The sequence below is a fragment of the Haliaeetus leucocephalus genome, unplaced genomic scaffold (assembly GCF_000737465.1).
Source record: "Haliaeetus leucocephalus isolate CR32 unplaced genomic scaffold, Haliaeetus_leucocephalus-4.0 Scaffold340, whole genome shotgun sequence".
In the NCBI taxonomy this organism is placed as follows: domain Eukaryota; kingdom Metazoa; phylum Chordata; class Aves; order Accipitriformes; family Accipitridae; genus Haliaeetus; species Haliaeetus leucocephalus.
In genome coordinates, this window is record NW_010972776.1 from 2435604 (window position 1) to 2459231 (window position 23628).

Genomic DNA, 23628 nt, shown 5'->3' on the forward strand with positions numbered 1-23628 from the left:
GTTGCTGCCATGTGTTCTCGCTGTGGGGAGTGGAGAAATCCAGTGAAGTCCACTGTAAGATGGGTCCATTTCTGGATGGGGCTGTTTTGGGGGGGCTTTTTTTTTTTTTGTGGGACCTCTTCCATCCAAGCCTGGCTGCTCTAGCAGCAGCAAAGATTTTTTTTTTATGTTGTCGGGTTTTTTTTTTTTTCCCCCTCCAAGAAGGATTTCTGAGAGACTGGAAGCCAAAATACGGCAAGGGTTAGGACTAAAATGCAACTTGCCTCTTTCTCAAGCGTGCACAGGTAGGCGGTCAGTCCAAGTGCAGGCGAGGCATTTCTTCGAGGAAGCATCTGCAGGAGGAGCCTCTGCCTGTTCAGGCACGTGGTGCCAAAGGGTGCGATTCTCCAGCAGGGTCTCCCAGCTGGAAACGAATGGACCAGGGAGGAGAGTCAGGGTGAGGCGGAGCAGTCGCTCCTCTCCGCGTTGAGCCCAGCTCCGGCGTCTCCAGCAGCGTTTCCCGACCGGTCGCCCACACCGGCGGGTACCGCCAACGGCCGAATCCCGGCGGCAAACAGCTTCGGAGGGCTGATGGAGGGACAGAGACCAGGCTGCAAAGCTGCGGCTGCCGTCCTAGCTGGGTCCTTGCTCTCCTCCATCCTCCAAGCCGCCGGGGTCAGAGCCCTGCAGGGCTCCCCACCGATGCCGCCGCTGGAGGATGCGATCCCGGAGAACGTCAGCTGGGCTGCCGAGGAATCCCGGGGCAACGAGTCCTCAGAGCATGCGTTTTTCTCTCTGGATTATCAGCACGTCCAAGTCCCCTTCGAAATCACTCTCTGGATCATGCTTGCCTCCTTGGCCAAAATAGGTAAGGCATCTCGAGAGGGTGGGGAAGGACGGGGCTCTCTGTGGGGATGGTATGGGCAGGGGTGGCTTTTTTTCCTCCAGGAACTGTGATCACTCCTGTTAAATTACTGCTATAAAAGTTATTTTACAGCTTTTTTTTTTTTTTTTTCCTTAGAAGGGAGAAGTCTCTGAGATTCATTTAGATCAGAACTTCTTTCAGATGAAAATGGTCTTTTTGTTGTGCTGTTCTGCATATTATATGATGAGATCTCAACTCTATTAACATGCATGAAGAAATGATAACGATCACAGATTTTTTTTTTATTATTATTCCTATTCCAGTTTGGTTTGTTTCAATTACTTTCTTGCTTTTAACAACTCACCTAGAGTACTGGTAGTGGTTGTCAGCATTTCTCTCTAACATTGGGTGTTGCACAAGGCTGCCTTGATTGGTCTTTTTTCAATGTTACCTTAGGCTTTAAGTGTTAATGATTAAATGATATTAAAAGCGGCACCATTTATAATTAATGAGAATGCTTTTTCCGTGATTATTTTTTTGGATGTATGGAATCTGTATTGTGTTTAAAATTAGCAGTTGCTATTTACACTAGTGCCAAAGATGGCATGCTAATTAGATTACATCATAAATAATGCTAAATACCTTTTTATTTATGCAGTTTATTTCATTTTTCTATTTGCGTATTACCTAAAAATATGTCTTTAACCTTACGCTATGATGAACTGCAGTCTAAACCAACAGTAATTTTAGACAGTTTGGGTTTTTTTCAGTAATCTTTCAGATTTTCTAGCTAATTTCTTCTTGGGTGACCTCACTTTAATTGTGTGCACGCACTACTACTCCTCCAAAGCACAGCCTGCTGAAGGTGGGAGCATGGGGATCTTTGCTGGTGCTCTTCAGCCAGTTTGGGCTGATGAGATAATACTTTTGTTTTGTTTTTTTTTTTTTTCTATTCATCCTCTTCCAGGGTTTCATCTGTATAACAAGCTCCCTTCTGTCGTTCCCGAAAGCTGCTTATTGATATTTGTAGGACTCATCATGGGGGGAATCATCTACGGCTTAAATGACAAGTCACCGCCTGTTATGGACAGCGACATCTTTTTCCTCTACCTCCTGCCACCCATTGTCCTTGACGCGGGTTACTTCATGCCCAGCCGTCCCTTTTTTGAGAACATGGGCACTATCCTCCTCTACGCGGTGGTGGGGACGATATGGAACGTGTTTGGGATCGGTTTTTCCCTGTACGGGATCTGCCAGGTGAAAGCCTTTCGCCTGCAGGACGTGTCGTTGCTCCACAACCTCCTGTTCGGCAGCCTGATCGCTGCCGTGGATCCCGTGGCGGTGTTGGCGGTCTTCGAAGAGATCCACGTCAACGAAAAGCTCCACATTTTGGTCTTCGGTGAATCGCTCCTGAATGACGCGGTGACGGTGGTAAGGACTAGCGTGTTTTTTGTTTGTTTGTTTGTTTGTTTTTTTTTTGGCGTATTGAACGTTCAGAGGAAGGATGGGCTGGTGCCAAGAGGTGGGACGTGAGATCTGCAGAGGGAATAGGCGTCAACAGCCTCTTCTAGCAGAGGACTCCTGGTCCACTTCTCTGGCCTGAGGTCCTGAGCAGCTTTCAGGTGAACATCTCCAAGACTGTGTGTCTGGAGACAGAAATGCACGAGTGCCCTGGCAGGAGCCTGACCTCCAGAGAAGGACGCTGACCCCGCGCTGGCAGAAATGCCAGCAGCCTATTTTAGTGTCGTTGCTACATATGGCCGTGTCTGGTGAATATCTTGTTAAAGGCTGGTTTTCTCTTTCATATTTTCACCCAGGTGCTCTACAAGCTATTTCGTTCTTTCTGTGAAATGCCAACCATCAAAAGCGTGGATGTTTTTGCTGGAGTTGGAAAATTCTTTGTGGTTGGGCTAGGAGGAGTATTAGTAGGTCTGACTTTTGGGATGACTGCCGCCTTCACCACGCGATTCACCAAGGATATTCGCGTCATCGAACCGCTCTTTGTCTTCCTGTACAGCTACCTTTCCTACCTCACTGCTGAAATGTTTCACCTTTCGGGGATTGTGGCGTAAGTATGTCCCAGCATCTCATCTGATATTTACTGAAAAGTATCAGAAAAAGTTTTAAAGTAGGTTTGCTTAGTTGGAAGTCTGTGTTCAGCCGCAAACAACGAGTATAAAAGCCTGTGGAAGAGCCGAGAGGTGTAACCCTGTTTCACACATTACACATCGATGGTAATAGCTGCGAGTCACAAGCAATCCAGCTGACTACTGCTGGGCAAGCTTCCGACGGCTGATCCATTTATGTAGGTTATTGAGGAATGTTTACTTGAGCTCCATGGTTTTTGTTTGGAAACCCTGGATGTTCAAGCAGCGAGATGTCTAGTAGATTTGGCAGAGGCAGAAGAGGCTTTCTTGGCATATTTTGTTGTTTTCCATGTGTGGGCTATCAAAACCAACATTTGAAGAGCTCCAAGGAGTATTTAGTGGACTCCTCGGAAAGGTTTGGTCTCAGTTTACAGCACGTCTGTTCTAGCATCTTCCTCTTCCTCTGCCCACCTTACCGACCTGCTGGTTTTGGGTGGTGGCCCCCTGGGCGTGCTGGGACAGACCTTCTGGTGACAGAGCACAGCGCGTGATGGGGTGGCAGTTGGGAATCCCCTGCAGAGCTGAAGCCTGGAAATATTCCTACTGGTTGGGAGCGGAGGGCTCTAGTGGAAACCTCTGCTTTGGAGATTCTGACTTACAGCCAGAAGTTCAGACTCAGCTGACGAGTTTGGCTGGTCTCCTGAGTGAGGGTGTCATCCACCTCCTCTCCACCTCCAGTAACGCTGGAAATCTGCTGACCAATTTCAGCCAGAGGTGTCGGAGATCAAGATTTCAAAGGTACTAAAACCAAAACTGCTTGCAGTTTACTACAGCAATTCTACATAGTCAAAAAAAAAAAAAAAAAAAAAAAAAAAAATCTGTGAATGCAACCCAATCTGCTAAACAGCTCTGCAAATGTTTTTTAGTTAGATCTTTGAAGAACACTTTAGAGTCCTGGCAGGTTTTCTCTGTGAAGCTTTTGTACAACGAGGGCACAGCAACCTGGGGCAGACAGGGACTGCCCGGCTCCGGCAGCCGAGTCCCACGCTGCATCAGACGCCATCTCGCGTATCCCCATGCAGCTTTTCGGATCAGCGAAGTGAAACTATTTGTTTCTTTAAATTCAGTCCTTCACAAATAGTAACTCATAGATAACACAGTTAATTTATTTTTCTTTTTACTGGGTAGGTCTTTCGATAACATGAATAATTTGGGGCCAGATCCTTCAGTTTTAAGAGAGGTAATTGAGCTTCGTGCTTACCTCGTTGTGCATTTTCCTTGCAGAGCAGGTGCTGAGGAAAAAAAATAGATACAATAATCCTAATGGTCAAAGAAACCTCACCTTGGAAAGAAGAGACAGATGAAAAACAGAGTGATCCAGGCCTTTGGGTTTCTGTGGGCTGATATCTCTTGCATTTGGTTCTCCTACCTAAACTAAGTCAGCTGGTGCTGAGGAGCACAACCAACTATTTTATATTTTCCAAAAGACTACAAAGTGTGCTTAGACTGCATTGATAGCTACAGGGTAAACAACTGTAAATCTGATCATAATGAAGATAAACATAAAAAAAATTGTCAGGTACCAGCTAGACACAGGAGTATCTGGGAGATCTATTTTAAAACTAATGATACGTCTTTGGATATAAACCATTCCTATATCTTGCAGATTTTGTTTCCTCGAATGGTTAATAGGAGCAATATTCTAGCATTACTGAAAACAATTCTAGCTCTGGGAATAGGTAAGAGAAAGCCTATTTATAGGAGCGTAAGACAGAACAGTGAAATAAATAGGCTGCATAATCATCATAGAGCAGAAAACATTCAATCCTAATGGTGTCTACTTCTATCAATCACAATCTACTGTACCCATTATGGAACCCATTTTCTATTCTTTTGAATAATGCATTGTTTCTAAAGCAAAACAATTGCAAAGGCAGCTGATTCCTCCACTGCTGGTCTTATAATTGCCAAATTATAAATACCTCTTTTATATATCTTGATTTCAAACAATTCAGTCATTTGTGACCAGGGAATACTGTATTATAAGAAGCAGATCTTGGCAGTTTGTTTCCTTGAAAAATAATTTCATTGCCAAAAAAATCAATTCTACGTAGTAAAAAAAAAAAAAAAAAAAAATCTGTGCATGCAGCCCAATCTGCTAAACAGCTCTGCAAATGTTTTTTAGTTAGATTTTTTTTTTTTTGTCCCCTTTGCCCTAGTGGCAGTGTCTATCTTTGAAGCTGTGACAGGACAGGTCAAGTTTATTCCCTCTCTGTGAATCTGGTGTGAACCCATATCCACTCTCCAATAAGTGTTCCCAAACCATGGTTCTGGAAGTCTCTTGCCCATAAATACTTGTTGGATTTCTTAGTTCCTAGCTGGAACTATTTTACCCACTTTTTATTTATTGAGGCAGATACAGAAGAATTTATTATTTTCTTTTTAGCCCATGGTTCAATCCCTGTTGCTCCTTCTGGCTCAGTGCTTTATGCAAAGTGGGTCAGTCTAAAAAGGATAAATCAAAAAAGACCAGTTTCAGAATATTTTTAAGTATTGGTGCATTTTCTTAGGAGGTGAAAGATGTGAACTCAAACAACATTAGATGAAAAAGGGATTTGAATCTTGGTCTCGTGCTGCTGGATAAAGCAGGATCTCTTTCCCCAGGAAGAGTATCATGACTTTTCCGAGTCTGACCTTTCATATCCTGTGCCTTCACTACAAGTCCTCTCCCTGAAGCCCAGTTTTAATTTCAGACAAACCCAACCGTTTCTTCCTCCTTCAAAAAAAGCATGTTTTTTTTCATGGCAATGAGGAAAAACAAATAACAACTATTTTTAAGTGAAAGAAATAGAAATGTGTGTATTTCTTGGTTTTTTTTTTGTTTGAATGCAAAGCCCAGTAATCAGTAACTCTCAGTGGGTGGAAGTGCATATTCATTTGAAAAAGTATTTTTTTTTTCACTCTAATTTCTTATTTGTTGTTCCAACCAAATATCTGATAAGTATTTTCCCATAATAGTGTTGCCGATTTCCTTAGTGCTTTACATAGAGCAGAAATGAATGTAGGTGTTGTCCATTCCTTTGTGTCTCAGTCCAGCAGTAGATGCCGAGTTGTGGCAGGGAAGATGTGCTAGTGATTCCCTGGTGAGCCGGGAGGAAAGGAGCCTTACTCTGCTTTTGTTAGCAGCGGTGCAGGTTAGGAGCAGCAATGCAGTGGCCGACGGTGTCTTCCTGAAATAAATAAATAGCTGTGGAGGAGAGAATCGAGGTCTTTGGTTTCATACAGGTTGTAAAACCACAACCAGAGCAGAGTCAGCTCTGCCCAGCTGCAAACTGTCCTGTTTGCTGGGGCCGGGGGGCAACCTGGGTTTTTGTCCATTAAAGCCTAAATAATGCAAAGAATCTCCTTTGTGAAATTCTGGGGTTAAATATGATGTTTTCACTGCAAAGCAGTAGTTGCACGGCTGTTTTCTGAATAGCTCTTAGCTGAGAGGATACATTATGGATAATGTGCTGCGGAGGCCACCACCTCTCTTAAACACTTATTTGCATCTATATGGGTCATTTAAGTGTCCTGGTCACGGCTGGTGTTTAAAGTCAGTCTGCCAGACCCCGGTGTACCTCTGCAAGCCAAGGATCTACTTCTCTGTGGGCTTGTCTGTGTGTGATAAAGGTAAAGAGAGTTACCAATATGTCCCCTGTGAAAGGAATTTTTAATGCAATAAAACTCCATGTAGATGGCCTTACCAAATACCAACGGAATCAGATCTCGGAAACGTAAAGCCATTTTGCTCTTGTTGGTACAATATTTAGAACAAAAACTTTTCTGTCCAGGTTAAACTGTAAAAAATGGAGCTTTGACTTTTTGAGCACTCAATTGTTTTGACCTTCTAAGATTGCTGGCCTGAAAATGTATTGATTTGAAAAGCTGATGAATTAGACTAACCACATGTACCCTGTAACTTGAAGAACCAATTATCCATGAAAAATTGCAAGGCAGAAATTTTAGTGTTGCACACTTCTGAAGTGACCTTGGCTATGCAATACCTGAGGAGGTCAGATGTTCCAACCATAGCAACAGCGTTTCTTGGCTCATTGTGCAGCCTCATGAGTGTGCTTGAGCATTTTATTGTCTCTTGGTTGCATGGAGTCAATGGCTTCCAGGCTGTGCCCAAATAATATATAGTGCAAGTCCAGTCAGGCTTAGGAATATACAGTGTGAGGTACGTCGTATGGTTGAGTTTCTCCAACTTAAGATTAGCTTTGGTCCCTTGGGTGAAGTGCAGCATTTGGTCTGCTCTTAAACTACACCAATTCTGAGTCCTACAAGAATCTGCTGTAGTGACCAAATATCAGCCAAACTCACAGAACTCTTATTTACACATTTCTCAGCATGAGAAACAAGTCTCCCATTCCCTCAAATGTCTTTCTCTCATCCAGGCAAAATAGGTAATGTGGGCTCCTAAGCATGAAACTATTCAGCCCAGATGGTTGGAGTGTGGCAAAGTTAAAGAACTGAAAACAGTGTATTGTGATGGGAAGAGCTGAGTGTAGTTAATTATAGGTATTGCTGTGTGGCTATGATAAATGCAATAGAATGTGAGTTGTTTATCTGTTAAAAAGCAGATTCGGATAGTCTGGTCAACATATATGGTATCTTATTGTCCTGATGGTCCTCCTGGTATTATTGGACTGATGTAGGAAGTGAACCACTAGCCAGTGAGATGTCTGAAAACATCTAAGACTTGATGAAGCCTATTTTTTTATAAATGACAATGTCTTGATTTTGTGTGCTTAAGTAGAAAAAATTATTGTTTCATTTTCTCAGCATCATTGCTTGTGCCATGGGCATGAAACGTTACGTGGAGGCCAACATCTCTCTGAAGTCTCACACCACAGTCAAATACTTCATGAAGATGTGGAGCAGTGTTAGCGATACCCTCATCTTCATCTTTCTTGGAGTTTCCACCATTGGAGAAAATCATGAGTGGAACTGGCCATACATTTGCTTCACTGTCATTTTCTGTCTCATTTGGAGAGCACTAGGTATGATGAAATTATAGATTTTTTTTTTTAATATATATTATTATTATTTATGGGAGTGAACAACGTGATTCCATTAAATGAGAGAATGCTCCTGTCCCCACCATCATCCTTTCCTGCTCGCTCTCTATGTGTGGTTATCCCAGATGTGAACACAAGGACTGGTGCTTCCCTCCTCCATCACTTGCTCAATAGCAAGTTTTGCATTTTACTGCAGTTTCCTAGTCTCTGCACTCACCATAGACAGCACTGGTGCTAAATAGAAATTCTCACGACATCTATTTTATTGATACTTCTGCCTTAGTCTTTCCTTTGATTGCCATGATCTCCTCTTCCATTTCAGCATATCCTCACAATAGGAGGGAGACTGTAAGTACATAGCTTGGGATCAGAGCTGTGTAAAAGCATGGGGCCTCTGGCTGCATATTCTGAATTGCAGAGATTTAAGGGATTTAATTCATTCCAAGTTTGTGTGCAGCAGCATCCTTAAATGGGCAACTGGAGGAACCTTCAAAGAGCTGTGCCTGGAGATGCTGTTCTGCTTTACAGAAGAGCAGTAAGCTGGGTAGATAAGAATTGGGACCTAAAATGTGAGGATGCTTCTGCTCCTACTCAAGAACTTCAGCTAAGGACTAAGAATGACAGAATTACACAGAATCAGGGAATTGCTGAGGTTGGCAGGGACCTCTCGAGAACATCTGGTCCAAACCCCTGCTTAAGCAGGGTCATCTAGCAGGACTGTCCATATGGTTTATGATTATCTCCATGCACGGAGACTCTACAACCTCCCTGGGAACCCTACTGCAGTGTTTGACCAACCTCACAGTAAAAAAGTGACCAAGACTTAGTGATAACAAGAAGAGAGCTTTGCATGAAAATACTCTCCTGATAATTGCAGCTAAAGATAATCTTCTTGAGATCAGTCACGATGAAAACCACTGAGTCAAAGAAAGTAAACTCAAATTTGATAGACACTTCAAGAAATTGCTTAAATAGGATAGGCCATGATTAGCAAGACATAGCAGAATAGGTTTTATTAGCTGTTAATACATGCCAAGGTTTGTTTTAATAACTGTGCGCTATAAATGCACTTGGAAACATGCTTATTAGTTGTGCATACGTTCAAATGTTTTATTATGATTAAGTGGTTTTCCCTTAAATTATTTGCTCACATGAAAAGAAGTTCTGAGTGAGTTTATCTTTTTTTAGTTCAAAAATTCTTCATTGCAAGACGTAAGGAACATAATAACATTGCAGAAGCAATCTGAAAATCCTCTGGCTCTCCAAACACAGCTCTTCTGATTGCATTCTCAAATTATGCAGCGCATTATTAGAGAAGGGCTCAGTGCTGCAGCCGGGAAAGAAACCCCTCTTTATATTTCAAATCCCCCTTGAATTAAATAAGAACGCACAAACCAGGGCTGAAAAATCATCTTGCATATCTGATCCTGAATAGGGTGTCCCTTTTCTGCAGCACCTTCCTGGAGAGCCGTAGGTGTGCTGGGAGGATGGAAGTCAGGCAGGGTGCTGCATGAAGCTGGGCTGGGAAACTCCTGCCTTGGAGGTGGTGGTTGGGATTAAATCCTGACCTGCTCAGACCTGTCCGGCAGCTGTGGACGTGCTTGAGGCACTGATCCAGAAATGGGAGGTGCCCATAGAGTTTGCTTGCAGGAATTGGGGAATTTTGGGGTTGACAGCACTGGGGTTAGTATATAAGTTGTACCTTAGTCCTTTATTGGACCCTCGTAGTGCTCTTAAATGAGAAATGATTCTGCTGAAGCCTGGGGACTGGGATTGCTTTGCTATAAGAGGTCATCTAAAAAGCAAAATGCATTAACTGCATGACAACGCTAGTATTCTACTGTTATCCAAGCACTAGGGAGATTTCCTTCTGCTCTTTTTCAAGGTGTATCTCCAGAAGAAAATATATTCTGTTCAAAATGATTAGTTGTATGTCATCTCTTGGAGCAAACTGGTCTTGAATTAGTTTAGGGAATGCTAATAGTAATTTATGAGGAAGGATTAAATTAAGACAAAAGCCAGGATATCAGCTCAAGTAAATTTTCTTCCTTTAAATCATTGGTACTGCCTGAGCTTACAGTAGCTGAAGATGTGATCTGAGGTATGGTTTTGTTGTTTTTTGTTTTTGTTTTTGTTTTTTTAAAGTTACAAAGAACCTTGAAACCAAAGTACTTCTCATCTGCTGATCTGGGCAGCAGCTCCACAGTGCTCAGGGGACGGAGAAGGTGTTGCAAGGTTCAGTTAATTGAGTTCCCTATTCCTGAACATCCACAGCTTTTTGTTTTCTTCCAACTGGTCTGATGTGCAATCAAAGTTCAGATATTTTTAGTTGTATGTGTGTGAAGATGTTTGGTATGTACATTACAAGTGCACTATTTTTGACATTTATTTCTCTTACAAACACCCTTTAGAAAAGCAGTAGTGATGGACATCCAGCTAATTCCTAGCAAAAGTCAATGACAGTCTGTGTCATCAGTTCTCAAAATGGCCATTAATCTTCAGGAAATAAGTTGTTGATCGTATCTGTTGGTATTAAGATCACGGCTTACTGATTTAAGGCCTGACTTTTTGTACCTTTCCGCATCTGCTTATGTATTTGCAAATGACTATAAATTACATCAATTGCTGTGTCACCTTACGTAGTCTTAAATTCACACAGTATAAATCTTTGAGGGCAAGATTTGTGAAGAAACAACTTTAATGCCGGCAGAATGTACATCAAATATTTAGAGTGCCTTGGCTACTGCTTGGAAACTTTTGGACATCGGAGGGTAACTGGTGGCTAAATTATTGCTGATGGTTTGCCTTGAGAGTGTTTATAATCCAAGCAATTCAATCATTTGTTATCATCAATTAGAATAAATCAATTAATATTTCAATTCTCAGAATCTGGCTCTGTATCATTATACCGGTAGATGTAAAATTTCAGCTGGCACGTCACCATAGGATTGCCCTAAAAATTTTAATTAACTACCGTCAAAATAGATGTGCTAATACATCCTATGCTGCCAGTAGTTATTGTTTGTTCAGTATTTAGCTGATGCTTAACACAGAGTCATCAGGTAACAGGTACGGTCTGGGGAGCCGCAGTCATGGGAGTGGGATGACACTAAAACTCCCCTGCAGAGTTCAGAGTCCTTCTGAAGGAAACTCTGGTTTCCCAGCTGGACCGTGATAAGCACAAGGCTGAGTTAAAAACCAAGAGAATTCGATACAAGATGAGCTACCTAAAATTTTGTGGTTGTACAAACCCCCAGAACTGTGGCCAGTCGATGGTGTTTGTCATCCCCCAAATCAGAAATGTGTTGGGGATTAATTTTTATCTGGACAAATCAAATGCAATCCTGTTGGACCAGGCTGTGGAAGAAAAGCCATTCTCCAGTGGCATATTGGGAATATACTACTTCGGGCCCTGGCCGGTTCCTCGTGGTTGGTGTTTACCAGTTTAGTGATGTTTTACCGTAAAATATATCATAAGGTTATGAGTTTTATCTAATTGCTCTTTTTGTTTGATGTGCTCCCATCTTCTTTCCTGCTTTTCAGGGGTTCTCGTGCTGACTTTCTTTGTGAATAGATTTCACGTGAACACCATCACCAGCAAAGACCAATTCATTATAGCGTACGGGGGTCTCCGAGGGGCCATTTGTTTCTCTTTGGTGTTCTTGCTTCCTGACTTTCACAGAAAGAAGCTCTTCATTGCAGCAACAACTGTTGTCATCCTCTTCACCGTGTTCGTACAGGTAAAAACAATCTTGGTGTCACCAGCAGATGTCTGGAAGAAAAATCATGCTTATTATTTACAAGTACCCAGTACTAAACCATTCGATGGATACAAGGATTTACCATTCATTGAAACATTCTCTCCACTGAGTGGTTGGCATATAAAAATTTAAAATTATTATTGAAAGAGGCAGAAGGTGTGAGAATGTGTCACACGTTCGTGAGGTTGACTAGCAGTTGTTGACTTACAACATCTGCTGTAGCATTTCCCCTGATAACTTTGATCTGGTCCATCCATATTTGTGTAGCAGTGGTGAAAATTGTGAAGAATGATGCTGGCATAGGTTTCCTCTCTGAAGTAGTGCTTTTACGTGTTTTATGTGAGAGCAAAGCTGACACAAATCAGCCTCTACAACCAGTTTGCTGATTGAGCAAGGTAAGAAGCAGTTGTTATCGTAGGCCTTGTCATGAAAAGAAATGCTGCCTGAGCCATGCAGTAGTGAAGGTCAGTTTTCCTGATCCCCAAGGTGAGAAGACAGAAGATACTGGAGATACTCCAAACCTTCTGAACATGGGCAGCAAGAATTTTAAAAGAGGTTTATGGTTTGGTCATCTCAGTTTTGGTAGTTCACAAGTGGGACAATTTAAAGGGGCCTCATTTTGAAGGAGTGACGACTTACCATTTTCTGAGAATGAGTTCCATTTTATTGGGGCATCCAACAGCGGAAGCAACAACAGTCATTAGTTGTTTATCAAAATGTTTTGTATATATGCCTGAGATGTTTTCACATTCATGCAGCAAAGCAGCTGCAGTTATTTTATGATGACACAGCAGGAAGGGGATTGCTTTAACTCTTCCACCGGAAAAAAATTTTGGGTGTGTTACTTGTTATAAAAGCAAGGAAAATCAGAAGCAAATAAAAAAGTCATAGCACATTTTATTTATTTGCCTCTCATTTTTCTTTTGTAACTGATCCCTAAGCCCTGTTGCTACCTGCTTTTTTTTTTCTGCCCTAGTAATTCTTGGGCTGTTTCCTACCCAGTGGCGAAGCTTCTGCAAGCGAGTGCAACCTGCCCACATCACGGGGTGGCTGTGGATGTGTTAACCCCCCCACTGCCAGGGTAGGGGAGGGGGAGGGAGCTGGACCCTCACAGCACTGGTTGCTCTGAGATAATTGGGTTTATTGTTGAAAGCACAAATGTTTGGGGTTTTTGGTTTTTTAAAAATCTTTTTAAAGACTGATTTCTGCTGTGGGTGTTTTTTGCAAAGCCTGATCATCTAGAAAATAGGCTGTAGGAGCATCTGCCGCTTGAACTGCTTTTGGGGAGCCCATGGGAGCTACCACATCTGCCCCCACCTGCAGTTACATAGTGGGCAACTGGGAAGGACCCAGGCTAGCCAGCCTGCAGCTGGGACGGGGCACAGCTCGGTGCTGGTATTGCTCTCCTTACTTAACATGCTTTTATTTTTCACTGATTCTGAACGAGCAGCCCCCCGGGGGTATGATGGAGAAGGGTTTTTCTCTCCCTTAGGCACAGGCTGAGGAGTTTCTGGGCTCCAGGGTGCAGCGCAGCCCTGCTCGGGAGCAGGCAGGCAGGCAGCAGCTCCCAGCATTGCCCTGACATCTACTGGTAAAAGAGTTCTTGCAGCTTTCCGTGGGATGAAGAGTTTTGGCTATCTCTCCTTGCTCTTCTCTGCCCAGCAGCAAGTTTGTAAGGGCGAGGCTCCTTGGGGGGTTTTCTCTGCAGGCACCCCTTTTCCTTCACCTGGCAAACGGTGGCACGTTTGAAGGAGGTTGTGGTGGAAAAATTGGGGTTGTCTGGTCCTGAAGTGAGCGAGGCTGATGTCTGTGCCAAAAAAGTTCAGAGCAGGTCTCCTCTGAACCCATCCCTAGGGCAAGTGGGATGGGGGGGGCTGGGAAAGACGCCGTGCAGAAAAGGGATATTAATGCTCAACTCTCCTCTGTGCCCACTTGCTGAAGCAAGTGGGATGGGGGTCTGGGAAAGACACCATAAAGAAAAACTCTCCGGGAGCTCCTGCTCGAGGGCGTGAGGTCCGTGCGGAGCTGCTGAGCAAGGGCTGCCCACCTCCTGCCCTCGGATGGAGGGAGCAGAGCCGCTGCAGAGGCTGTGGGAGATGGTGGGTCACGGTGAGCATCACCCTGCAAGAGCAAGGTCCTTCCACTTGGCCTCCCTGACCCCCTCAGGTTGGGGGTGTTGGGCAAGGTGGAGGGCTGGGGTTGACTCTCCGCTTCCCCACGTCCGCCTAATCCACGTCACGAGCTGAAAAACTGGTCAACGAGTCCGACGTGCCGATGGGCTCGGAGCCGAGACCCGCGGGGCAGCTGGACTGGGGGCAGTTTTCAGCCTGAAAGGAGAGAGCAGGGGCCAGGGGTGGGGGGAGCGTACTTAGGTGGAGGTTGACAAGTTTTAAGATGCAAATGCGGGTCAGAAATTGAAAAGATACGGTCACTAGGCACGTCCGCTCATGCAGAGACGCTCTTGAGTCTCAGACAAAGGTTGTTCTAAGGCAGCAGCTCCATTCTGCCGAGGCTTCGGAAAATCCTTCCCAGGACCGGGAAAAGGGCTTTTGTGTAAACTCAAAGCTCAAATGGTGATGTCATCCCCATGCAAAAGGGTGAGAGTTAAACAGGGTCCCCCGTGGGTACGTGTCGGCAGGGCGACCCCTTGACCTTCAGCCATTCAGCGGGAACATAGCATCTATAAAAACAGACTTTGCTCAGGCTCCAGATACCTGCAGCATTGTGTAGCTGAGGCCACCACGAGAACGGGGCCGGAAAAAAAAGGAAACTTGCTGAAAAGCTGAACTGCAAAGATATTACTGTAGCTCAGCACAGAAAACATAGGTAAATAAAACAGAAGCAGGTATTAAGATGAATCTTCAGAAACCTGGCTTTGCAAAGGAGTCCTACAGCTTCTGAAGTCTGTGGCACTGCTGCCAGCCACATCGATGCATGCGGGATTGAAGAGTGACTGTCTTTAATATCCCAGCTTCTTGCATGGTGCATGTCACGTTGGGTGGAAAGGACAAGTGAAATATTGGCTACAAAACAGCTTCTGTGGATAGTGGATTCTTTTGTTGTTGTTGTTTTGTGCGATAAGTTTTCTTTATGTTGACAGTGATACCAATACAGGCTTCGTGGGGGGTGTCTGTGTTAAGATAGGACAGAAACTAGGGGAGAGAGGATTTGGGCTCTTTTAAGCTGGTAAAGGCCAGCAAGGCATCTTGTCAGAGCACAAACCTACTTCATTTTCTTGGAAATCCTGGCCATGCTGTCTGAAAAGCCTCATGCTGCACAGACTAATGACCAATGTGTAAGCAGTTGGGCTTGTCCATACATGGGTCTATCAGTGCAGTACACAACCCAGGAGACTCATCTATTTTGGTCTAACTCAGTTGCATAAGGCTCTTCCCACAACAAGCCTGGTTAATAATTTTGAGAAGGTCAACTGAGCAGTTGTCAAGTCCTCAGCTCTTCCAAGCAGGCCTGGATATGTGCCACGTAGACCAGAAAGTCCTCCAAGGAGCTGTGGGCTTGTCTGGAATGTCACAAAAAGCCCTCATTGTTCTGCCTTTCAGTGTGGTTTAAAAATGAAATACCATATTCTCCATTTGAAGTTCACTCTCTCAGTCTATTGGCCTCTGACCCCTTCCATGAAATTGTTAGCAAATATAATAATTGCGAAGAGGACTTTTATTTTTTTTTGTTTGCTGCCTACACTGACCCATTAACTACTGGATCGCTGGCGGTAGAAAAACTTTGTGTGAGCCATGATAAAGCCATCAGCATTGGGTGATGCGCTCCAGATGAGTTATCCCTGGTGGGTGGAGGAGCATCACAGGGGACTACAGGTGTGTTGTGAAATGACACGTGGGATTCCCACAATGCTCCCAAGGTCAGGAAGGGCCAAAAGAATCCAGGTGTTTCTAAATTTAGGATTCCTGGTCATAAAACTCCAAAATGCCACTTTAAAATGAAAACAAATGCAGCTGATTATCCAGTGAAGGCAAGAGACCAAACTGCATAGTCTCTACTTAATTTTTGTAATATCTGTTATTTCTGAATTTTTGAGTTTTATGTTATTTGCTCTGAATAGTGATGCATTTTTTTATTGCTATTAGTTATTAAAATGACACATTAATTGTTTCTGTAATTAAAAATGTGTTCAACTCTCCTCTGTGCCAGCATTTGTGACATTCAGAAGTCATAAACATCAACCACTCCATCATTTTTGCTCTAAACATGTCCTAGAAAAGTCATTTCATACCAAAGCCAGACTAAGAAATGCATCACAGCAGCATTTTAGAAGTTCTCTCATGAGGCTTAAAGGACATTAAAACTCTTCCCTTGACCCTTCCCACCAGGTGGATACTTTGATTAGTAAACTTAGCCACCGACTGGCCACCAAAGATCATTGGAGTAATGATCCGTGACATATAATACTCAAAAAGTTAGCAGACAAAAGCTGGCGGAGGCTGCATGCTGTGAAATCTCAAGGACTATCATCGTTTCAGGCATTTGAATTTTGAACGTTTCAAGCCCCTTTCCATCTGGTAGGCTACATGCAATAGTAAGCCACAGGCTTGACCTTGAAATTATTGGTTGGCGTTTTGTGGTCTTTGAGATGCCAGATGAGGAGAGCGGCCCTCTCTGCCTACCCCCAGCCTGAAGCCGGCATGTGACCTCCCTTTGACAGGCTACTACCACGAGCAAACAAAATATTTGGCTTACAGTTGGGAGAACAGAGTTTCTAGCGTTGTCGAAGCTTTGCAGATTTTATCATGCTAATAAAACCGAGCAGATGAGAGGGGCCTAGCTCAAGCAGCAGGTCTTGTTCTAGCAAAGAACAAGGTAGCTGTGGCTCCTACCCACGCTGGTGATTTTTGTTCCAGTGCCGGTACCACCTAGAACATTTGATGCAAAGAAAGGCTGATTTTTGTCTTTGTGGTTATGCTGCAGGGAATGACCATCCGTCCTCTCGTTGACTTGTTGGCTGTCAAGAGGAAAAGAGAGAGTGCTCCCACAGTGGGAGAGCAGATCCATATTCGGGTAAGTGATGCATCCATCAACACGCGGCCAGAGCTTTCCAATACACTTTGCCGATGCGGTGTTCCTCCAGGGACTCTACAGCCCTGCAATTGTACCTGAATCCTCTGCAGGTCAGTCCCTTTCCAGTTTTAAAGTGTTATGCGGCTTCCTAACCGTGGGTTATTATTTACGTTGGAATAGCACCCGTCACCACCGTTGGTTTGGATATTTTTGAAAAGAAAAAAAAAAAAATTTTAGAAAAGGGAGGGTAAGGTTAGCACTATATTGGAGGGAACCACTAGAAGTGCCCCATCCCTGGCAGTGTTCAAGGCCAGGTTGGATGGGGCTTGGAGCAACCTGGTCAGGTGGAAGGTGTCCCTGCCCAAGGCAGGGGGGTTGGAACTGGATAATCTTTAAGGTCCCTTCCAACCCAAACTGTTCCATGATTCTAAGTCCATAACCCAAAGGTGGAATTTAGTTCACCTTGCTCCTGCCATCCAAATATATGCTTTTCTAGTTATGGAGGACTTCTTCAGAGAGCGGGGCAGCTCCATGAGAAAGCAGGGTGTTCTGCGCACCTAGCTGAGGCTTTGTGTTTGCATCTGCATCCAATGTAAAATTATGTTTCTAAATCTAATTGTTTATGCCCAGTCATATTTCTGTGGGTATAAGTCCTCTGGGAATATTTTTGTCTTCTTTTTGGGTGGCTAGATATAAAGACATAGGTCTGAGGACATTTATAAAAACTGTTTGGCATCCTCACAATTAGGTTGTATTACAGGGCTTTGTCTAGGGTTAACAGAACAGTTTAATAGGCTGAAGAGTCTTTTCCTATCATCAATAGAGAGTATTTTCTTCTTTTGTTAGTGCGTGAATAGTAAATCATCCCTGGAAATGTATTTATTAGGAAACGTGAGCTGAAAATGGCTATGTACCAATTAAGTGAAGTAGAGAAAGTAACAATGCAGATAGTTGGAAATCAGGGACCCAGAAGCAGCTTTCTTCCTCAAATTTGTTTCTCCATCTGGATAGTCGGGACATTCTTGCTTGCAAAAGTGATGATTGGTGGTAGTGGTGGGGTGTGTGTGTGTGTCATTTGCTGGTCCTCACACCATACAGCTGCTCATAGCAATGCGAGGACTCTAAACCTGTACCAGGCTGCAGGGCCGAGTGAACCGCTCTGAAATTTTTCTGCCTCTGACCCCACAAAATTTTTTTTGAAAAATGAGAGCTGGAGGAAGCTTCAGGGACATTGGTACCTGAGTGCAGAGGGGCGTTGACCTGCAGGAGAGCAGAGCCCTCTCCCAGTTTAGAGGTGCCAGTAGGAGGGAAAACAATTTGGGAAATCACAGAGATTTAACTTCCAGGTGGAAAAATCAACCTGTCTGGAATTTTTAATACAATTTTAAGCAATAATAATGTTTTTGTATAAGGCACAATATGGCCAATGATTTCATTTCGTGTGGGAAGTGTCTGGGGGAAGGCAGTATTTATTATTCAAGTCAAAGCATCATTTGTACATTATCTACATCTATATCCTGAAGATACTGATCTCCTGAGACAAATTGGCCTCAAAACCCTCAATATGAGTATTTCCTGCTTTATCAAGGGCCAATATGCAGGACATGCAAGCCATCAGCCATCCTGTACATATCATAATGAGCAGATCCACGTCCCTCAGCGATTATTCTTTGCTTGCACAGACCTGAAAGCAAGCAGCCAAACCACTTATTGTACTCCAGAACCGAGGGATACTCGTGGATGCCTGGATGGGGAATTAGCCCGACATCCCCTCTTCTTGTTTACCGGTGCTGTGTACTGAGCTGAAAGCATCTCCTGTTTTGTCTGCTGGCTTTTGATGTTTGCTGACTGAGTTCATCACGTATGCAATACATGCAACCGGTATATAGCAAAATCCTCTCTTCTGTTTAGTTCTTGGATCATTTGCTGGCTGGCATTGAAGATATATCTGGACACTGGGGACAGTATTACTGGAAAGACAAGTAAGGATTTGCCGAAATACAACTGTGTACATGTGTAGAAAAAAATGAGGCTGGTTTCTATTCCCTAAGTTTCCACTGTGGGCAGCTGAGCCTTGTTCATCCTTGTGGCACCAAGGGGCAGCTTTTCCTTGTCCAAGGCGAGACCAGGTTCTCGGGGCGCTTCCCTGCTTGCAGGTCACCTATTGTACTTGAGCCTAAAAAGACTCCTTTCCCTTCTCCTGTTGTGTTTGTCCCTTCTTGGCCATCGAAATCTGCTGGAAATGAAAGGGCCATGCCGGCACGACACACGGCTCGTGTGGCTTTAGGCTGTCCCTGCCTGCAGCGGTGCTGCCCGTGCCCTCCTGCCCGTCTGGCCGTGTGGGAGCCGAGGACCCCAACCCAGTGTGTGCCCAAGTAACGGTACAAATATGAGCTTGCAGCACTCGGAGGGGCAACTGCTTGTCGTGGACTGACAAATTATAGAGGATCTCTACAGCTTTCCGTAGCAAAGTGCTCAATTTTCATTAAGTTCTGGTAGATTGTACACATAGATTTTTTTTTTTTAAATACAAATAACATAAAATATACCAATAGCAATCTCCCAGGTTTAATTCCTTGGCTGTGCAGATACAGGTGCAGCTACCTTCATGGTAAGGACTCCGATTAATGCAGCTGGCAGGGATTTTCTTAGGAATGCCAGTGCTTGGAAGTGCCACTAGAGGGTATGGGAATCGCTGCTGCTCAGGAGTGTCCTGGCTCCTCGCTAGCAGGTTGGTGAACAGTATTTGATACCAGCTAGATCTTTCCCAAACGTTGTGCTGCATTTGAGCAGAAAGCAAGAGGAAACGCCTCAAGAGGGAATCTGGAAGTGTTGAAAACTGTTGCATCCCTTGGGGCTACCGCATGTGCTTGTAGCACTTATAGTAGAGTTCATGACAAATCTGGTACTTTGGGGAGTTTTTATTGTATTTGGCAGAGTTTTAACATCTTAGCTCAGGTGCTGTAGTGCAGAAATAATTGAGGACTGACCTCTGGGACTGTTGGTTTCTAGAAAGAAGGTAATGGAATATAATGGAATATGGGGCAATCATGGACTATGAACCTGCTGGCTTGCTCAGGTCCATTTAGGTGCTGGGGAGAGGTGGGAGGAGGCTAAGCATGTCTTGTTTTGTTCTCAAACAGATTAGAATATTTCAACAGCAAATACCTGCAGAAGATCCTGCTTCGAGAATACGACCAGCCAAAATCGAGTATCGTGCTTCTCTATGAAAAGCTGGAGCGGAAACACGCCATCGAGCTGGCAGAAGCTGGGCAGCTGGGTCATGCTCCGTCTCATCCATCCTTGCTGTAAGTGCTCCCCTGTGGTCGTCCCCTTTCTGTCACTCCTCCCAACCCTCCCACCGGAGGGAACAGTTATGACAGGCTTTTGCAAACTTCTCTGCCTCCTTTGCTCTTCCCTGCCAGGCTATCCCAGGGGAAGGAACAACATAGCTTGGACAGATGCAAAGGAAACACTATTTAAAGATGAGTAGGCGGGTATTAAAAATGATCAGGTGGATGAGCAATCTACTGGCGTTGATGAACAAACAGTTTCTGATCTTGTACGTGGAGGCTCACCTGTATTCCTCCCAGAGTTACACAGAAACAGTGCTCTGAAAAAGAGGCTCTTGCACCCTTTTTTGATAGCTTTGCACCATTACGCATACTGAAGGAACAGACAGTGAGAACGAGCATCAGCTGAGACAGCAGGGTCAAATATTTGCAGGTCAGAATGGCTGTCTCATCTCTCGCCGATGGTTCCGCCCTGCCACAGCTCCCCACAGCTCTTTTATCTACCAGGGAGCACGCGGATGGCACAGCTCTGATGCAAATACCCAATGCCCCTTCTGCGGTGACCTCCACCTGCAAGGATTAGCTGTTGGTCACGTGTGGTGGTGGTATCCGAAAGGGCTGCCGTGAACACTGGGCTTCAGGGATGCACTGGCTGTGCTGCTGTGCATCTTCCAAAATAAGGCGTTCTCATTTTCTTTGCAGCAACAACGACAGGACTGTCAAAATAGACAAAAAATTGGAGGATGCTCTGAATCCGGATGTCCTGGAAAATATACAGGAAATATTGGCAAGGAACCTGTACCGAATAAGGAGAACGGTATAACTCTTCCCTCAATCCGTATTTTAGATGTCCAATAACAAAAGTTATCTCATTTATCCTAACAGCCTGAGCAGATGTTATGAATATTTACATAATTACTAATGATATCTCTTTGTGAGCAGAGAATAGTTGGCTGTGTGAAGCCAGATCCAGTTTCCAAGTCAGTGGCACATTTCTGTTTGCAGCATGACAGCTTTTGAAAGGTTCACCCAGTCAGCCTATAATTTCGTGAAGTATTTTAGGCATCAGTACCCAGAACCAGAAAGGAGAAAGGAGGAGCGCATGGATCTTCAGGCATCAGGTTAGCAGATCCAGCAGTTGCAGCAGCTCCTGGTTACCTGCAGGGCAGAGCAGGGATGGGGTTATCCCCATAGGAGAGAGCACAGTCAGTGAGCTGCAAGTAAGAATTACTCTGCCAAGGTTTTAAAGCCGCTCGGCAGTTTTGCCATGAAACTGGTACAACTGGTAAATAACATAGAAACCACTTGCTGTTTACAGAATAACTCATGAATAATCTGTCTGAAGCTTTACACAGCACCTAGGACTGTGCATTGTAGTTGCTGTTCACATGGTGGTACATGGAGCCTTATCCTTAAAACCCGCCTAAGCCTTTGTTTTATGGATTACGCATGAAATACCGAGTCCTTGGGGATGCGGCTGGTGTGGGCAGCTCAGCACAGAGGGATCATCCACCCCCTCCTGTCCCTCTGCTGAGCCAAGGGAAGCAAGCAGATAAGGCTGGGAGGAAACCTATAGAAATAGTGAACAGGATGAAGATGAAGACATACCTCCTGTCTGCACTTACTCCTGCCTAAATCCAGCCTCACCCCTTGTAGCGACAGAGTTATCCCAACTCCCACTGATGTTAGTGGGAGATTTAAGTTTGGTTGGTTTAAGGCTTCTGAAGGAGGATGTATGGTTCCTGCGGATTGCATGATTTATATACGAAGGTGAGGCTGGTATAAAATATTGGAGTGCTGGGCAGAGGCACTGAGGCTGAAGACGCCTCGAGCAGAGTAGTTGCGCTAGGTCGGTGTGTCACTGGACTAAGAGAGATGCATCTCCGTCTCGTCATTCAGTGATCGCTTGGGCAATTTTGCGTAAAGAAGCAGAGTTTGGAGTCCCCCTCTTCCTTTCTTGGCTCTTTCCCTCCATCCCCACCTCTCATCCTTGAGTGGATCAGTTTATTCCCACAACTAGGCAGGGTGGCTACAGGGGGGTGAAGGACCCTGGAAGATGTGGGCACTAGAGAAGGGATGTGGCTGCGGAGGGATGGACAGTCCCACCTCTAGCAGTGGTCGTCTTCTTCTGCAACGTGCAGGGGCCGGCGTACAACAGGCACACTCTTCCCGGCGAGTCCGAGCCCGTGGAGCACGCCAAGGAGATCCTGATCCTCCGGCACAAGAGCCTGCGGGTGGAAGTGAGCGGAGGCGACACGGCCAGCTCCAGGAAAGAGGTAAGAGGGAGCAGGGAAGGCTTGGACCTGCAGAGAACCGTGCACAGGCTGCTTTCCCTCTGCGGGTATAACAAGCGCTAGGACTAGTGCTGTTTATTGCTGGTGGTATTTCCTTTTAAAGACAAATCTCGTTGCCTTAAATTAAAAAAAAAAAAGTGTGTCTCAATCCTAAATTGCATTCCAGTGAGTAGGAAATACCGAGGGGAAAAAAAAAAAAACCCACCCAACCAAACTCCTGACAAACAAACGAGCCATCTTGCGTGCAGTGCCGTTCGGTGCTTTGTGAACACAGGCTTCCATCCATGCTAGGAAAGTTATTTACTGAGCAAATGTTATTAATAGGGCTTCAGCCTGTAGATCCAGAGGTCTGGTTTTCCCATGTTTTCTTTTCTGGGAGATTTCATCGAAGGAGGGAATTTGGTTCCCCCATTGTCAGCTGTCCAGATGGACTGTAAATATTTGAAACTGTTCAGTGGTTTTTTTCCCCCCAACTCTTTTTGCAGGGACAGAAACATTACTGTGAGCTTTGTTATTTATTCTGGAGGCGAGTTCTTTTTTTTTAAAAGCGGCTATGGTTCTGGGCAGACTTGAAGAAATTAAAATAGAGGGAAGTGTTGCGTACTGGATTCCTGGGAGAACCACTTTGAGTCCAAATTTACTGCTGGCACAGCTCTGTGTCAGTTCCTGTTCTGAATTAGAGGAGAAACAAGGTAAATACTATGTCTGTGCTGGTGAAGACTTTTGCTGACTTCTTTGGAAAGCAGTGAGAGAAGCTGGACCAACATTTCCCTGTGGAAAGACAAAATGGTCCAGGAACGGTGCATGAGGAGCAGGCTTGGTCTTTTCAGTTTCCCCCATCCTCTGTAACTCTTACTCTAGAGGAAAAGCAATTAACCCTCTGCCCCTGTATTTTGCTCCAAACCCCCCCAGGGTAGCAGCAGTAATTGCTGAGCCGTCCCTAAATTTTACCCACTTCTCTGAATCTTAGGTTTGGATGGTTCGAGCTTGAGCACTGTCCAAGTGCAAACTGTGGTCTTTAATCTGGCCGGCAAGGCGCAATAGCTGAAGAGAACAGAATGACCTTTTAAAAAAGAAATAATTTATCCTCTTTATTTAGATAGTAATTTTCCACGACAGCGCAAGAACTCGGGACTGCCGCAGGCTTTCTTCCACTCTGATTTCTTTGTTCAAATGCCAGTCATTGAAGAGCCCACCGAGAACGGCAGTAACGCACCAAATGCCGCCGCTTCTCAGCCCTTCATTCACAGAAAGG

General features: G+C 44.5%; 1 protein-coding gene across 1 annotated transcript in view; it reads left to right on the forward strand.

Annotated features, from left to right (window-relative positions):
• Positions 1–681: 681 nt before the first annotated feature.
• The window catches only part of LOC104834869 (sodium/hydrogen exchanger 2-like), a 28357-nt gene continuing 5410 nt past the window's right edge, over positions 682–23628 (forward strand). The window contains exons 1-10 of the mRNA XM_010572533.1: positions 682–847; positions 1812–2275; positions 2662–2912; positions 7759–7976; positions 11538–11734; positions 16697–16786; positions 18698–18768; positions 19930–20094; positions 20794–20896; positions 22221–22355. Coding sequence (XP_010570835.1) covers positions 682–847; positions 1812–2275; positions 2662–2912; positions 7759–7976; positions 11538–11734; positions 16697–16786; positions 18698–18768; positions 19930–20094; positions 20794–20896; positions 22221–22355 — 1860 coding nt within the window. The remainder of the gene's footprint in view (positions 848–1811; positions 2276–2661; positions 2913–7758; positions 7977–11537; positions 11735–16696; positions 16787–18697; positions 18769–19929; positions 20095–20793; positions 20897–22220; positions 22356–23628) is intronic.